The following is a 17733-nucleotide window of genomic DNA, read 5'->3' on the forward strand; positions in this document are numbered from 1 at the left end:
TCAACAGCTTCTACCCCCAAGCCATAAGACTCCTGAACAGCTAATCATGGCTACCCGGACTATTTGCACTGCCCCCCCACCCCATCCTTTTTACGCTGCTGCTACTCTGTTAAGTATTTATGCATAGTCACTTTAACGCTACCCACATGTACATATTACCTCAACTACCTCAACTAGCCGGTGCCCCCGCACATTGACTCTGCAACGGTACCCCCCTGTATATATAGCCTCCCTACTGTCACTTTATTTTACTTCTGCTCTTTTTTTCTCAACACTTTTTATTTTTATTTTTTATTCTTACTTTTTTGTTTAAAATAAATGCACTGTTGGTTAAGGGCTGTAAGTAAGCATTTCACTGTAATGTCTGCACCTGTTGTATTCGGCGCATGTGACCAATACAATTTGATTTGATTTGATTTGGTGGTGGTTCCCCTCTCGCTCAGTGCAGACCTAAACTATTGGAGAAACTCGCGCGTTCTCACGCACGGAGTCCCGATAGGAAAGGTGTCCTCTCACATCCCAGTATTCACGGATGCGTCCCTGACGGGATGGGGAGGGACATGTCAGACACAAGCGATAGGAGGTGTGTGGCCTCAATCAGGTCGTCACATCAACCTCCTGGAGTTGGAAACGGTTCGACTGGTTCTGACCCACTTCGCGTCTACCCTTCGGGGTCGCGATGTGCTGGTCTGGTCAGACAACCGGACCACAGTAGCCCACATAAATCGCCAGGGAGGAGTCAGGTCTCCTGCTCTCCATCGGGCGGCAGAGGAATTGTGGCTGTGGGCTCACGAGCACCTTCGCTCATTGAGAGCAGCACACATTCCGGGCTACTTGAACGTAGGAGCAGACCTCATGTCAAGAGGGGGTCCTCGAGACGACGAGTGGTGTCTGCATCCAGACATTGTTCTCCAGATTTGGGAACAATTCGGGAGAGCCGAGGTGGACCTATTCGCGTCACGTGTGAACGCGCAATGTCCTCTGTGGTTCTCTCTGAGGGAACAGGACGAACCGCCACTGGGAAGGGACGCCTTTGCGCACCAACCGTGGCCGAGAGTTCTCCTGTATGCATTCCCTCCGCTGTCCTGCATTCTCCCACTGCTAGCCAGGGTGAGGTCAGGGGGGCTGTCAGTGATACTGATAGCGCCCGATCGCCCGGGGGCTCCTTGGTTTGCGGAGATGAGTCAGATGTTGATTGCGCCACCTTGGCCAATTCCACATCGACGGGACGCGTTGTCTCAGGCGGCTGGCACGATAGGGAAATTGCCCATAATCGGCCAACCACTGAAGGCCTGGCTGCTGAGAGGGACAGGCTAGAGCGCCGTGGGTTATCTGATGCAGTGATCAGGACCATACAGGGTTCACGTGCCAGTTCCACTTCTAAGATGTATGCCAGTAGATGGAACGTGTTTTCACGATGGTGTGTCACACAAGGTGTAGACCCCATGAGCTGTCAGGTGGAGAGTATTCTCTCTTTTCTACAGCTCATGTTTGATAAGCAAAAATCGCCTGCCACGATTAGAGTGTTTGCAGCAGCGATTTCAGCTTGTCATGAGGGTTTTGGCAGAGACAATGTCTTTAGCCACCCTCTAGTGAAACGCTTCCTATTAGGAACGCGGCGACTTAGGCCAACACCTAGAGTCACGCTTCCTCAGTGGGATTTGGCTTTGGTACTCGAAGCGCTATGTAAGTCGCCGTTCGAGCCATTGAATCAAATACCCCTCAAGATGCTGTCTATAAAGACAGCACTGTTGCTCGCTTTGACTACAGCTAAGCGGGTCAGTGATTTGTGTGCTCTTTCGACGAGACCTGACTGCTTGGCCATCAATGGTGACCTGAGCAGAGCAGTGTTACGTCCTAACCCGGCATTTGTGCCGAAGGTTATTAAGAGTTCATATAGGTCACAGACCGTGGAGCTGTGGGCTTTTTCTCCTCCTCCTCATAGAGAGAGGAGTGAGGAAAAGCTCCATCGCCTGTGCCCGGTACGCGCTTTGGCGTGTTACGTCGAGCGCACAGCAGCGATTAGGTCATCGCCTCAGTTGTTTGTGTGTCACGGTGCGGCTGCACTAGGTAGACCACTTTCAAAACAGAGGTTGTCTCATTGGCTTTGTGAAGGCATTGAGACAGCTTATGAGGCAGCGGGGCGGCAATTGCCTCAGGGTATCAGAGCTCACTCCACTCGTGGAGTAGCGGCTTCTACTGCCCTTTTCAGAGGAACAGGAGTAGAGGATATCTGTAGAGCAGCATCCTGGTCGACGCCGTCTCCATTTATCCGTTTCTATCTCTTAGATATGTCTTCTAATTCTCTGGCTCGATCTGTACTCAGCGTGGCTGAAGGGAGATCTTGAGCAAGAAAGAGAGGAGAAGCAGGACTGTGGACACAGGTTTCCATCAGGTCCGCTTTGGTTAGGAAGACGTGTTTTTTGACAGATGTGTTTTCTAACTCTTTGGCTCGGTCTGTACTCAGCATAGCTGAAGGGAGATCTTGAGCTAGGAAGAGAGGGAAAAGCAGGACTATGGACAGGGTTTCCATCAGGTCCGCTTTGGATAGGAAAACATATTTTGTGGCATGAATCCTGACTGACAGGGTCAGTACAGTAGAGGCATGCGTTGATTAACAGAATGTGAGGTCATCTATCTGCTTGTTCAGTTAGTATGACTCATGTTTTTGTTCCTGCCCACTAATCTCTGGGATTCCATTGAGTGAGTGAGGCGGTCTACCGCGTTTACAATGTAGAGTGACACTTGGTGTCATTCCATTAGTGGTCGGTAGTGTTTTCACAGGATATTGAGGCACATCTATCTGCTAGTACAGATTAGTATGGCTTCTATTCTGGTGATCTGCCCACTAGTCATTGGCATTGCCATTGGACTAGGTGGGGCGGGTCTTTAACCGATGACACGGTATATTGTGACGCCCGTAGGGGTTTTTAGTTGCAGTACTGCGGGACTCGGTTTCAGCCATTGCTAGGTCTGACTTTCTCGTTTCGATGGGAAGTGTTAGGCTCGGCAGGGAGTACATTTTGGAGCACTACGCTCCGCCTTAAACCACTAGGAGCAGAGCTCCCCTATGGGGCGGAGCGCCACGATATAGAACGATTAGTTACCGGAGTGTAACTCCAGTTCTATGAGTGGAGCGGAGCCCCATAGGACTTAAGGCCCTGCCGACCCTCTCTAGTCTCGCTGAAGAAAAATATATCGGGAGGCTGATTGAGGGGAGGCATCCCCTCTTATAGGGACACCTGTACTCCTATTGGCTGTAGGTGTGTGCATAATTTTGTCTCAGGCTGCTGCTGCCGTAGGGCAGAGGGTAAACCACTAGGAGCAGAGCTCCCCTATGGGGCTCCGCTCCACTCATAGAACTGGAGTTACACTCCGGTAACTAATCGTTACGTTACAGCCTTGTTCTAAAATTGATTATATTGTTTTTTTCCCTGATCAATCTACACACAATAGCTCATAATGACAAAGCAAAAACAGGTTTTCAGATTTTTTTTGCAAATGTATACAGAATAAAAAACCGAAATACATTTACATAAGTATTCAGACCCTTTAGTCAGTACTTTGTTAAAGCACCTTTGGAAGAGATTACAGCCTCGTGTCTTCTTGGGTATGGCGCTACAAGCTTGGCACACCTGTATTTGGGGAGTTTCTCCCATTCTTCTCTGCAGATCCTCTCAAGCCCTGTCAGGTTGGATGGGGAGCGTCGCTACACAGCTATTTTCAAGTCTCTCCAGAGATGTTAGATCGGGTTCAAGTCCGGCCTCAGGCTGAGGCACTCAAGGACATTCAGAGACTTGTCCCAAAGCCACTCCTGCATTGTCTTGGCTGTGTGCTTAGGGTCGTTGTCCTGTTGGAAGGTGAACCTTCGCCCCAGTCTGAGGTCCGGAGCGCTCTGAAGCAGGTGTTCATCAAGGATCTCTCTGTACTTTGCTCCGTTTGTCTTTTCCTCGATCATGACTGGTCTCCCAGTCCCTGCCGCTGAAAAACATCCCCACAGCATGATGCTGCCACCACCATGCTTCACCGTAGGGATGGTATTGGCCAGGTGATGAGCGGTGCCTGGTTTCCTCCAGACGTGACGCTTGGCATTCAGGCCAAAGAGTTCAATCTTGGTTTCATCAGACCAGAGAATCTTGTTTCTCATGGTCTGAGAATCCTTTAGGTGCCTTTTGGCAAACTCCAAGCAGGCTGTCATGCCTTTTACTGAGGAGTGGCTTCCTTCTGGCCAGTCTACCATAAAGGCCTGATTGGTGGAGTGCTGCATAGATGGTTGTCCTTCTGGAAGGTTCTCCCATCTCCACAGAGGAACTCCAGAGCTCTGTCAGAGTGACCATCGGGTTCTTGGTCACTTTCCTGACCAAGGCCCTTCTCCCCCGATTTCTCAGTTTGGCCGGGCGGCTAGCTCTAGGAAGTCTTGGTGGTTGCAAACTAATTCCTTTTAAGAATGATGGAGGCCACTGTGTTATTGGGGACCTTCAATGCAGCAGATAATTTTTTGGTATACTTCCCCAGATCTGTGCCTTGACACAGTCCTGTCTCTGAGCTCTACGGACAATTCCTTCGACCTCATGGCTTGGTTTTTGCTCTGACATGTCAAGGGGTCTGAATACTTTCCGAATGCTATGTATGCATGTATGCATGTATGCATGTATGCATGCATGCATGCATGCAGTGAGGGGGGAAAAAGTATTTGATCCCCTGCTGAGTTTGTATGTTTGCCCACTGACAAATAAATGATCAGTCTTTAATTTTAATGGTAGGTTTATTTGAACAGTGAGAGACAGAATAACAACAAAGTAATCCAGAAAAACGCATGTCAAAAATGTTATAAATTGATTTGCATTTTAATGAGGGAAATAGGTATTTGACCCCCTCTCAATCAGAAAGATTTCTGGCTCCCAGGTGTCTTTTTATACAGCTAACGAGCTGAGATTCGGAGCACACTCTTAAAGGGAGTGCTCCTAATATCAGCTTATTACCTGTATAAAAGACACCTGTCCACAGAAGCAATCAATCAATCAGATTCCAAACTCTCCACCATGGCCAAGACCAAAGAGTTCTCCAAGGATGTTAGGGACAAGATTGTAGACCTACACAAGGCTGGAATGGGCTACAAGACCATCGCCAAACAGCTTGGTGAGAAGGTGACAACAGTTGGTGCGATTATTCGCAAATGGAAGAAGCACAAAAGAACTGTCAATCTCCCTCGGCCTGGGGTGCCATGCAAGATCTCACCTCGTAGAGTTGCAATGATAATGAGAACGGTGAGGAATCAGCCCAGAACTACACGGGAGGATCTTGTCAATGATCTCAAGGCAGCTGGGACCATAGTCACCAAGAAAACAATTGGTAACACACTACGCCGTGAAGGACTGAAATCCTGCAGCGCTCGCAAGGTCCCCCTGCTCAAGAAAGCACATATACAGGGCCGTCTGAAGTTTGCCAATGAACATCTGAATGATTCAGAGGAGAACTGGGTGAAAGTGTTGTGGTCAGATGAGACCAAAATCGAGTTCTTTGGCATCAACTCAACTTTGGGGGTGTTTTTCTGCTAAGGGGACAGGACAACTTCACCGCATCAAAGGGACGATGGACGGGGCCATGTACCGTCAAATCTTGGGTGAGAACCTCCTTCCCTCAACCAGGGCATTGAAAATAGGTCGTGGATGGGTATTCCAGCATGACAATGACCCAAAACACACGGCCAAGGCAACAAAGGAGTGGCTCAAGAAGAGGCACATTAAGGTCCTGGAGTGGCCTAGCCAGTCTCCAGACCTTAATCCCATAGAAAATCTGTGGAGGGAGCTGAAGGTTCCTTCACGGCGTAGTGTGTTACCAATTGTTTTCTTGGTGACTATGGTCCCAGCTGCCTTGAGATCATTGACAAGATCCTCCCATGTAGTTCTGGGCTGATTCCTCACCGTTCTCATGATCATTGCAACTCCACGAGGTGAGATCTTGCATGGAGCCCCAGGCCGAGGGAGATTCACAGTTCTTTTGTGCTTCTTCCATTTGCGAATAATCGCACCAACTGTTGTCACCTTCTCACCAAGCTGCTTGGCAATGATCTTGTAGCCCATTTCAGCCTTGTGTAGGTCTACAATCTTGTCCCTGACATCCTTGGAGAGCTCTTTGGTCTTGGCCATGGTGGAGAGTTTGGAATCTGATTGCTTCTGTGGACAGGTGTCTTTTATACAGGTAACAAGCTGAGATTAGGAGCACTCCCTTTAAGAGTGTGCTCCTAATCTCAGCTTGTTACCTGTATAAAAGACACCTGGGAGCCAGAAATCTTTCTGATTGAGATGGGGGTCAAATACTTATTTCCCTCATTTAAAATGCAAATCAATTTATAACATTTTTGACATGCGTTTTTCTGGATTTTTTTGTTGTTATTCTGTCTCTCACTGTTCAAATAAACCTACCATTAAAATGATAGACTGATCATTTCTTTGTCAGTGGGCAAACGTACAAAATCAGCAGGGGATCAAATACTTTTTTCCCTCACTGTATGTATGTATGTATGTATGTATGTACAGTGGGGGGGAAAAAGTATTTAGTCAGCCACCAATTGTGCAAGTTCTCCCACTTAAAAATATGAGAGAGGCCTGTAATTTTCATCATAGGTACACGTCAACTATGACAGACAAATTGAGAATTTATTTCTCCAGAAAATCACATTGTAGGATTTGTAATGAATTTTTTTGCAAATTATGGTGGAAAATAAGTATTTGGTCACCTACAAACAAGCAAGATTTCTGGCTCTCACAGACCTGTAACTTCTTCTTTAAGAGGCTCCTCTGTCCGCCACTCGTTACCTGTATTAATGGCACCTGTTTGAACTTGTTATCAGTATAAAAGACACCTGTCCACAACCTCAAACAGTCACACTCCAAACTCAACTATGGCCAAGACCAAAGAGCTGTCAAAGGACACCAGAAACAAAATTGTAGACCTGCACCAGGCTGGGAAGACTGAATCTGCAATAGGTAAGCAGCTTGGTTTGAATAAATCAACTGTGGGAGCAATTATTAGGAAATGGAAGACATACAAGACCACTGATAATCTCCCTCGATCTGGGGCTCCACGCAAGATCTCACCCCGTGGGGTCAAAATGATCACAAGAACGGTGAGCAAAAATCCCAGAACCACACGGGGGGACCTAGTGAATGACCTGCAGAGAGCTGGGACCAAAGTAACAAAGCCTACCATCAGTAACACACTACGCCGCCAGGGACTCAAATCCTGCAGTGCCAGACGTGTCCCCCTGCTTAAGCCAGTACATGTCCATGCCCGTCTGAAGTTTGCTAGAGTGCATTTGGATGATCCAGAAGAGGATTGGGAGAATGTCATATGGTCAGATGAAACCAAAATATAACTTTTTGGTAAAAACTCAACTCGTCGTGTTTGGAGGACAAAGAATGCTGAGTTGCATCCAAAGAACACCATACCTACTGTGAAGCATGGGGGTGGAAACATCATGCTTTGGGGCTGTTTTTCTGCAAAGGGACCAGGACGACTGATCCGTGTAAAGGAAAGAATGAATGGGGCCATGTATCGTGAGATTTTGAGTGAAAACCTCCTTCCATCAGCAAGGGCATTGAAGATGAAACGTGGCTGGGTCTTTCAGCATGACAATGATCCCAAACACACCGCCCGGGCAACGAAGGAGTGGCTTCGTAAGAAGAAGCATTTCAAGGTCCTGGAGTGGCCTAGCCAGTCTCCAGATCTCAACCCCATAGAAAATCTTTGGAGGGAGTTGAAAGTCTGTGTTGCCCAGCGACAGCCCCAAAACATCACTGCATGGAGGAATGGGCCAAAATACCAGCAACAGTGTGTGAAAACCTTGTGAAGACTTACAGAAAACGTTTGACCTGTGTCATTGCCAACAAAGGGTATATAACAAAGTATTGAGAAACTTTTGTTATTGACCAAATACTTATTTTCCACCATAATTTACAAATAAATTCATTAGAAATCCTACAATGTGATTTTTTTTCTCATTTTGTCTGTCATAGTTGACGTGTACCTATGATGAAAATTACAGGCCTCTCATCTTTTTAAGTGGGAGAACTTGCACAATTGGTGGCTGACTAAATAGTTTTTTTCCCCACTGTACGTACGTACATACATACATACATACATACATACATACATACATACATACATACATACAGTACCAGTCCAAAGTTTGGACACACCTACTCATTCAAGGGTTTTTCTTTATTTTTACTATTTTCTACATTTCAAAACTATGAAATAACACATATGGAATCATGTAGTAACCAGAAAAGTGCTAAACAAATCCAAATATATTTTATATTTGAGATTCTTCAAATAGCCACCATTTGCCTTGATGACAGATTTGCACACTCTTGGCATTCTCTCAACCAGCTTCACCTGGAATGCTTTTCCAACAGTCTTGAAGGAGTTCCCACATATGCTGAGCACTTGTTGGCTGCTTTTCCTTCACTCTGCAGTCTGACTCATCCCAAACATCTCAATTTGATTGAGGGGGATTGTGGAGGCCAGATCATCTGATGCAGTACTCCATCACTCTCCTTCTTGGTAAAATAGCCCTTACATAGCCTGGAGGTGTGTTGGGTCATTTTCCTGTTGAAAAACAAATTATAGTCCCACTAAGCCCAAACCAGATGGGATGGCGTATCGCTGCAGAATGCTATGGTAGTCATGCTGGTTAAATGTGCCTTGAATTCTAAATAAATCACAGACGGTGTCACCAGAAAAGCACCCCCACACCATAACACCACCTCCTCCATTCTTTATGGTGGGAAACAAGCATGCAGAGATCATCCGTTCACCCACACCGCATCTCACAAAGACACGGCAGTTGGAACCAAAAATCTCCAATTTGGACTCCAGACCAAAGGACACATTTCCACCGGTCTAATGTCCATTGCTCGTGTTTCTTGGCCCAAACAAGTCTCTTCTACTTATTGGTGTCCTTTAGTAGTGGTTTCTTTGCACAATTCGACCTGATTCACACAGTCTCCTCTGAACAGTTGATGTTGAGATGTGTCTGTTACTTCAACACTGTGAAGCATTTATTTGGGCTGCAATTTCTGAGTCTGGTAACTCTAATGAACTTATCCTCTGCAGCAGCGGTAACTCTGGGTCTTCCATTCATGTGGTGGTCCTCATGAGAGCCAGTTTCATCATAGCGCTTGATGGTTTTTGCGACTGCACTTGAAGAAACTTTCAAAGGTCTTAATGTTCCGTATTGACTTACCTTCATCTCTTAAAGTAATGATGGACTGTCGTTTCTCTTTGCTTATTTGAGCTGGTCTTGCCATAATATGGTCTTTTACCAAATAGGGCTATCTTCTGTATACCCCCCTACCTTGTCACAACACAACTAATTGGCTCAAACACATTAAGAAGGAAAGAAATTCCACAAATGAACTTTTAAGAAGGCACACCTGCTAATTGAAATACATTCCAGGTGACTACCTCATTAAGCTGGCTGAGAGAATTCCAAGAGTGTGCAAAGCTGTCATCAAGGCAAAGGGTGGCTATTTTGAAGAATCTCAAATATAAAATATATTTGGATTTGTTTAACACTTTTTTTGGTTACTACATGATTCCATATGTGTTATTTCATAGTTTTGATGTCTTCACTATTATTCTACAATGTAGGAAATAGTAAAAATAAAGAAAAACCCTTGAATGAGTAGGTGTGTCCAAACTTTTGACTGGTATTGTATATGTAGAAATATAAGCAGTTTGCTTAGAAATAGGCTCAGGGTTGAGTGCTATATATGGATATAGAAAACACTTTTAGTCATGTTTTTGCAGTGGATCAGCTGGGAATAGCATAGCATTATGTTAACAGAGAATGACACTGCCCCTTGGCAACGTGCTGTTATCAGCTCAGCTGTGGTGGGGTGGGGTTCAGGTGAGGTCAGAGTCCGAACCATCTCACTTGTCACTTCCTCTCCTGTCGTCTTTCCGATTTCTCAAAACCTCAGAGGGAAACGAGGAGAGGGTTTTGAGGAACCTTACGAACACGTTTCCTCTCCTCGAATCCTTTCCTGGCTTTCATCTGGTGTTTTGAGAAAGAGACGAGGAGAGGAAGGGTTGAGAGGACACAAGGAAATGAGGAATCAAGGAAACACTATTGAGACAGAGCCAGTGTGTCAGTCTTCCTGATGAGAACAACTTGCTAAAGGTCTGATGTCATCAGGCAGGGCTGTGTGATGTGTACAGTAGGTGGCCCTCTGATAACTCAGCTATTTCTAATATCCGTCTGTCTGCCCTGCCCCAGCTGTTTAGCAGTCAGGCATACATACTCTAAAAAGTAAAGGTTTCTGGAGGATCCTGTAGGGGTTCTTCAATTTGAAACTGTGGGGGAACCCCTATAACTTATTTGAAAAATTATTTTAAAGGGTTCTTCAAATAACCCATTTCAATGGATCCTCAAAGAACCTTTTGGGGTTAATTTTTTAACTACTCCCCCCTCCCCTATTATTGTTGTTATTATTATTATTAGTAATATGCTTAACAATAACACAATATTTTAGATGTCAGTGTTTATTAGGATTTTAGTGGCAAAGCAGAATAAAAAAATCCAAATATAAAGTAAACTCCCAGCAGAGCCCGAAGTCCAATGGGTATATCCTCTGGCATGTTGATGTTAATGTGTTGATGTTCTCCGTATCCATAACCAGAATGATTTTGCAGTGCATGGTGATCGAACAGTTTTCCTTTTATATTCATCAGAGGTGTAGGGAGGGTGAAGTCTGTGAATCCCAAAAATTGTAATTATACAGATGATTAACAAAACATGCACACGACAGTATTCATACCTTGGTTTTTGTGGTAAATGTGGATGAATAAAACTATTTTGATAATGGTTTTCATACACATACCTTGTCCATAATGTAGAGGCCTATGGGATTTTCCTTGAAGAGGTAAGGGAGGAGGATGGTACATGTGATCTGCATAACATACCAATACCAATTGACATATCTTTGTATGCCTCCTCATCTGTAAACCTACAGACACAAAAGTGAGCAGTTCAGTCATCTGCACCCAATACAGCTAGCCTTCAACATATTCTTATAGCATACATATTCTTACCTCTTTGTTGATTGATATCCATTGAATTGTATCCATTTTCTGTTTTAGAAAGATTTGCACAAATATGAAAAGATAGATGGTATCATCATAAAACAATATCAATTTAGATCATACAAGGGACAAACCTTACCTTAAATTGTGGCGATCTTTACATTTTTCAGTTACAGTGAGGGAAAAAAGTATTTGATCCCCTGCTGATTTTGTACGTTTGCCCACTGACAAAGAAATGATCAGTCTATCATTTTAATGGTAGGTTTATTTGAACAGTGAGAGACAGAATAACAACAAAAAAATCCAGAAAAACGCATGTCAAAAATGTTATAAATTGATTTGCATTTTAATGAGGGAAATAAGTATTTGACCCCCTCTCAATCAGAAAGATTTCTGGCGCTCAGGTGTCTTTTATACAGGTAGCGAGCTGAGATTAGGAGCACACTCCTAATCTCAGCTTGTTACCTGTATAAAAGACACCTGTCCACAGAAGCAATCAATCAATCAGATTCCAAACTCTCCACCATGGCCAAGACCAAAGAGCTCTCCAAGGATGTCAGGGACAAGATTGTAGACCTACACACGGCTGGAATGGGCTACAAGACCATCGCCAAGCAGCTTGGTGAGAAGGTGACAACAGTTGGTGCGATTATTTGCAAATAGAAGAAACACAAAATATCTGTCACTCTCCCTCGGCCTGGGGTTCCATGCAAGTTCTCACCTCGTGGAGTTGCAATGATCATGAGAACAATGAGGAATCAGCCCAGAACTACACGGGAGGATCTTGTCAATGATCTCAAGGCAGCTGGGACCATAGTCACCAAGAAAACAATTGGTAACACACTACGCCGTGAAAGACTGAAATCCTGCAGCGCCCGCAAGGTCCCCCTGCTCAAGAAAGCACATATACAGGCCCGTCTGAAGTTTGCCAATGAACATCTGAATGATTCAGAGGAGAACTGGGTGAAAGTGTTGTGGTCAGATGAGACCAAAATGGAGCTCTTTGGCATCAACTCAACTTGCCGTGTTTGGAGGAGGAGGAATGCTGCCTATGACCCCAAGAACACCATCCCCACCGTCAAACATGGAGATGGAAACATTATGCTTTGGGGGTGTTTTTCTGCTAAGGGGACAGGACAACTTCACCGCATCAAAGGGACGATGGACAGGGCCATGTACCGTCAAATCTTGGGTGAGAACCTCCTTCCCTCAGCCAGGGCATTGAAAATGGGTTGTGGATGGGTATTCCAGAATGACAATGACCCAAAACACACGGCCAAGGCAACAAAGGAGTGGCTCAAGAAGAAGCACATTAAGGTCCTGGAGTGGCCTAGTCAGTCTCCAGACCTTAATCCCATAGAAAATCTGTGGAGGGAGCTGAAGGTTCAAGTTGCCAAACGTCAGCCTCGAAACCTTAATGACTTGGAGAAGATCTGCAAAGAGGAGTGGGACAAAATCCCTCCTGAGATGTGTGCAAACCTGGTGGCCAACTACAAGAAACGTCTGACCTCTGTGATTGCCAACAAGGGTTTTGCCACCAAGTACTAAGTCATGTTTTGCAGAGGGGTCAAATACTTATTTCCCTCATTAAAATGCAAATCAATTTATAACGTTTTTGACAAGCGTTTTTCTAGATTTTTTTGTTGTTATTCTGTCTCTCACTGTTCAAATAAACCTACCATTAAAATTATAGACTGATCATGTCTTTGTCAGTGGGCAAACGTACAAAATCAGCAGGGGATCAAATACTTTTTCCTTCACTGTAAGTGCCTGCACCTGCTGTCCTTTCAAATTAAAATCCAAATGGTTCAGTTGGGCAGTTAGGTTCCTGCAAGAACCCCCACCAGCTAATGAGGTTCCTCGATGAACCCCACCTCCTATGGGGATCTTGGAAGAACCTTTTGGGGGCAATTTTCAGTGCCAAGAACCCTAAGGATCTTAGAAGAACCCTTGTTGAACCCCTAATTTTTACATTGTTCAGTACATGGCTGAACTCAGATAAAGCCCAGCTGTTAACTGTGTTTCTCCTCTCTGTTCTCTCTACAGCTGTTAACTGTTTCTCCCCTCTCTCTCCTCTCTGTTCTCTCTACAGCTGTTAACTGTTTCTCCCCTCTCTCTCCTCTCTGTTCTCTCTACAGCTGTTAACTGTTTCTCCCATCTCTCTCCTCTCTGTTCTCTCTACAGCTGTTAACTGTTTCTCCCCTCTCTCTCCTCTGTTCTCTCTACAGCTGTTACATGTGTTTCTCTCCTCTCTGTTCTCTCTACAGCTGTTAACTGTTTCTCCCCTCTCTCTCTCTCTCTATCATCTCTGTTCTCTTTACAGTTCTATGTGCTGAAAGAGTGGGCCAGATGACTAAGACATACAGTGACATAGATGCTGTTACACGTCTGCTTGAAGAGGTAAGAAAACATGGCTTATCACTTAGAGCACCTTCATTTACAATGCTCTCTCTGTTTCGATGATAGTCAAATCTGATCTGACAATATTCAGACATATCTCTCTGCCATGCCAAGTTAACCACATCATAGAACAAGTCAAACATTGTCATACAGTAGCAACTGTTTCCCTTTTACCTGATTCCTAGATCATGATGCATGATACTCAGACCCTCTAACCAGCCTACTCTGCCTCCCCTGCAGAAAGAACGGGACTTGGAGCTCGCCGCCCGCATCGGCCAGTCACTGCTGAAGAAGAACAAAACCCTCAGTGAGAGAAATGAATTCCTGGAGGAGCAAGTGGAGCACATTCGAGAAGAGGTGTGTGTGTGCATCTTGTGCATGTGGACTTTTCTCTCTCAGGACCAGGAGAATGTTTTATCTCTCTCCTCTCTCTCCATCTATCTCTCATTTCTCTCCCTCTCTGTCCCCCTCTATCCCTCTCTCATCTCTCTCCCTCTCTCATCTCTCTCCCTTCTCACCCTCTCTGTCCCCCTCTCTCCCTTCTCACCCTCTCTGTCCCCCTCGCTCCCTCTGCAGGTTTCTCAGCTGCGCCATGATCTGTCTATGAAAGATGAGCTTCTCCAGTTCTACACTAGTGCAGCAGAGGAGAGTGAAGGAGATTCGTCCACCTCTACCCCGTGAGTCTATCTGTCTACGCTCTTCCTCTCCCACTTCACCTGGTCTGATATAAACAGTCATAGCCTGGTCCCAGATCTGTTTGGACTGTATAGCCTGTGAGATTAGCCTGGTTCCGAGAGCTGTTTGTGGTTTATAGCCAACTCCTATGGTTGTTATTATGCTAAAGGCTAGAACTGGCCCTGTTCCCCTCCACTCATCTCATTCACTTTTTCCTCTTAAAGCAAAACTCCTTCATTTTGCCGTTGTCAGTATACCCTCACTATGCTCTATTGCTCAGGTTACTCAGGAGAAAGCATTTAGCTAGAGGAGGTGACCTGGGGGGGTTAGTCCCTACAGTACTGTAAGGTCTCGCTTCCCTTATTTCTCCCAATTGTAGCTACACCCCTTTTACACTGGTATAACAATTCAAGTTAAAGGTCCAATGCAGCCGTTTTTTATCTCGATATCAAATCATTTCTGGGTAACAGTTAAGTACCTTACTGTGATTTGTTTTCAATTGAAATGGTCAAAAGAAACAAAAATAGATACTTAGCGAAGAGCAGTTTCTCAGGCAAGAATTTAGCTAGGACTGTCTAGGAGTGGTCTGAGTGGGGAGGGGGAAACTGAAAACCAGCTGTTATGGGCAGAAGGTTTGGAACTCTCTTATTGGTCTATTAACAAATGTGAAACTTCATCCCACCAAAACAAGCTGAAATTTCAGGCGGTCTTTTCAAACAGCTTTTACACTAAAATGGCATTATCATAATTTTCACAATTTCACAGTATTATTCCAACGTAGTGTGGAAATATATATAAAACACAAGAAAATCATGTTTTTGACTGCACTGGGCCTTTAAGCTCTTATTTCACTGGTCTCACAAGTCCATCCAAAGGGTAGCTACTTGATATGTCTTGTGTCTCCTGCTTAAGGACGGCTTCAAGCCTGTTGTGTAAAGATGAATAAAGGCCTTTGATTCGTTTGTCCAGAAAATCCCCCTCTTTTCTCAGACAGAGGTACTGTGACCCTGTGTGACAGACTGAGGCAGTAGGCTGGGGTTGGTTTGTTGTGTTCTCTCAGGAGGAAAATACACAAACTGACCTGTTTCACTTACCCCTCAAATACAGAGCAGTCGGGTGAAAACCAAGACAGTGGCGTTCCCACTAGCGTCATAATGGCAGACACTACCAGGCGTCCTGTTACACTGGTGGTAAAACATTGATTGACTGTTCCATCTATCCTTGTTGTCTAAATTATGCAGATGGTCCCAGTCTGGTCTGTATATCATGTTAAACCTCTGCCAGCTCTGCCCAGTCATTTCTCCTTGGGCGATATGATGCCCTGTTCTTACAAATGTATGGCTTTGTCCCAAATGGCACCCTATTCCCTATGTAATCCACTACGTTTGACCAGGGCCAATAGGGCTCTGGTAAAACGTAGTGCACTACATGTTGAACTACGGGCCCTGGTGGTCAAAAGTAGTTCAATTCATAAGGAGTAGGTTGCCATTTGGAACGTAGACTATGTCTCTTGTCACTGACCGACCGGCCACCGTGTCTTGTCCACACAGCATCCGCCACAATGACTCCACACTGTTGGTGCCAAGTTACTTCCCCCTGGACTCACTGCAGAAGAAACTCAAAGACCTGGAGGCAGAGAACATATCTCTTAGATCAGAGGTAAAGTCATGTAGCTAACTAACCCTCTGTGTCATTCTGTGTCCTACTGACCATACTGTGAAGGAGAGCTCATCAGATATTAATGTCACTGCTATGGGGACCGATCATGGCTCTGAACCCTGGGGTTAAGATCACACAGTCTGGTGGATTTATTTTATACAGTTCAATCAACACTGTACCTTGCTATACATTGACTAAACCTTAAAGACAGTGAAGAGATGGAAACTTGGTAACACTTTATTTTATAGTCTCCTAATAATATGGAATAAAAAAAAACTACATAACAGCATAATTAAATACTTATTACCTGGTCACATGGGAGTTCATTGTAACAAATACCATAATGTTAGCAAGAATGAGCTAATTGGATTGAATAACTTCAGACGGTTACCAGAAAGATTCAGTAGAGTATTTTCATAGTAAACCAGAGGTACCAGTGGTAATAGGACTGGAATAAGTAGTGCTGCCAATACTTTACACCCAGCTCTCCTGCTGTGTGATGATGATGTTAATGATGATGATGTTGATGATGACGCATGGCTGCATCCTGTCATCCCCCACCAGGCCAGTCACCTGGAGACGGAGACAGAGGAGTACGAGGAGAAGGAACAGCAGCTGGTCAACGACGTCGTCAAAGAGCTGAGTCAGTAACACACACACACACGGTTCACACACACACGGTTCACATCTCACCTCCCCTGTCCCCTGGGCTCCCTGAGAGAAAGCAAAACAGGGCTGTGTTTCATTCCAATAAGGATGTTCCCTCTGCCCTCGTTCACTCCACTTCACACATCTGATAGGACTGGTATGTAAAAGCAATATGGAGGGAACTAGGCAGTTAACCTCATGTATCTCAGTGGAGCTAAATTTAGGCGCTAAGTGTTGCCACGGAGGAGGCCTAGGAGAGGTCAACAACATTGATTCATGGTGGATGCTCATGTCATTTATTTCGCCCCGTGTGCCCACTAGGAGATGCCAACCACCAGATGTCCACCCTGGCGGAGGAGCTGGCGAGGAAGACGGATGACGCATCTCGCCAGCAGGAGGAGATCACACACCTCCTGTCCCAGATCGTAGACCTGCAGAAGAAGTCCAAGTCTGTGAGTGGCCAGGCCAGTAATAACCCAGACTGCCTGATACGGTCCAAGCCAATGGACACGTTCCAGGTTGCCTTTCTTACAGTCCAGCTCTGCAGATTTTTCTGATATCACAACGCCTGGAGAGGTAGAACCATATTCATAATATAGCCATCTTCAGAGATGCACAGCTGCAAAGAAGACGACCTGGAACACAACTAGTCTCATAGCTGTTATCTGTGTGTCTATGATGACGTGTGTGAGCCTATAACCCTAAGGGACTAAGTCATTTATGTTCCTCAGTATGCAGTGGAAAACGAGGAGCTCACCCAGCATCTAGGGGCTGCCAAAGATGCCCAGCGCCAGCTCACTGCTGAGGTACAGTAAGGCCTCATTAATCAATTACCCAGAGGACAGTAAGCACTGCCTAACGAGACCCAATTACCACGCTAGTGATGTTTTCCATTATTTCAGGGGTGTCAACTCATTCCATGGAGGGCCTAGTGTCTGCTGCTATTTGTTTTTCCTTTCAATTAAATCTAGACAACCATGTGAGGGGAGTTCCTAACTAATCAGTGACCTTAAGGGAGGAGCGAAAACCCGCAGACACTCGGCCCTCCGTGGAATGAGTTTGACACGTGCATTATTGCGTCAGCTGGTGGAAGTTGGGTTATATAATTCAATACAATACAATCTCTAACCACATTTAAATAGAATAGTGTTTGATGTCCCCCTGTTGTTTCAACAGCATATGATTTCCACTGTCACTAACATTATCTAGAATGGTGATAGAGTCCATGTCGTTTTCTGAGCATTTCCTCATCTCTCTCGC

At 45.2% G+C, this 17733-nt stretch overlaps 1 protein-coding gene across 5 annotated transcripts in view; it reads left to right on the forward strand.

Moving 5' to 3' along the window:
- Positions 1-17733, forward strand: part of LOC311117596 (trafficking kinesin-binding protein 1-like) — a 52947-nt gene that overhangs the window by 17881 nt on the left and 17333 nt on the right. For 4 of the 5 annotated variants that reach the window (XM_084157542.1, XM_084157541.1, XM_084157545.1 and 1 more), the window contains 7 exons: positions 13415-13491; positions 13732-13848; positions 14068-14168; positions 15717-15825; positions 16390-16468; positions 16795-16925; positions 17205-17279. In XM_084157542.1, coding sequence (XP_084013668.1) covers positions 13415-13491; positions 13732-13848; positions 14068-14168; positions 15717-15825; positions 16390-16468; positions 16795-16925; positions 17205-17279 — 689 coding nt within the window. Of the gene's footprint in view, positions 1-13414; positions 13492-13676; positions 13849-14067; positions 14169-15716; positions 15826-16389; positions 16469-16794; positions 16926-17204; positions 17280-17733 lie in introns of those variants that run through there. The other variant, XM_084157544.1, reaches the window with a different exon arrangement.

The sequence above is a fragment of the Coregonus lavaretus genome (assembly GCF_964263955.1).
Source record: "Coregonus lavaretus genome assembly, chromosome: 3".
Classification (NCBI taxonomy): domain Eukaryota; kingdom Metazoa; phylum Chordata; class Actinopteri; order Salmoniformes; family Salmonidae; genus Coregonus; species Coregonus lavaretus.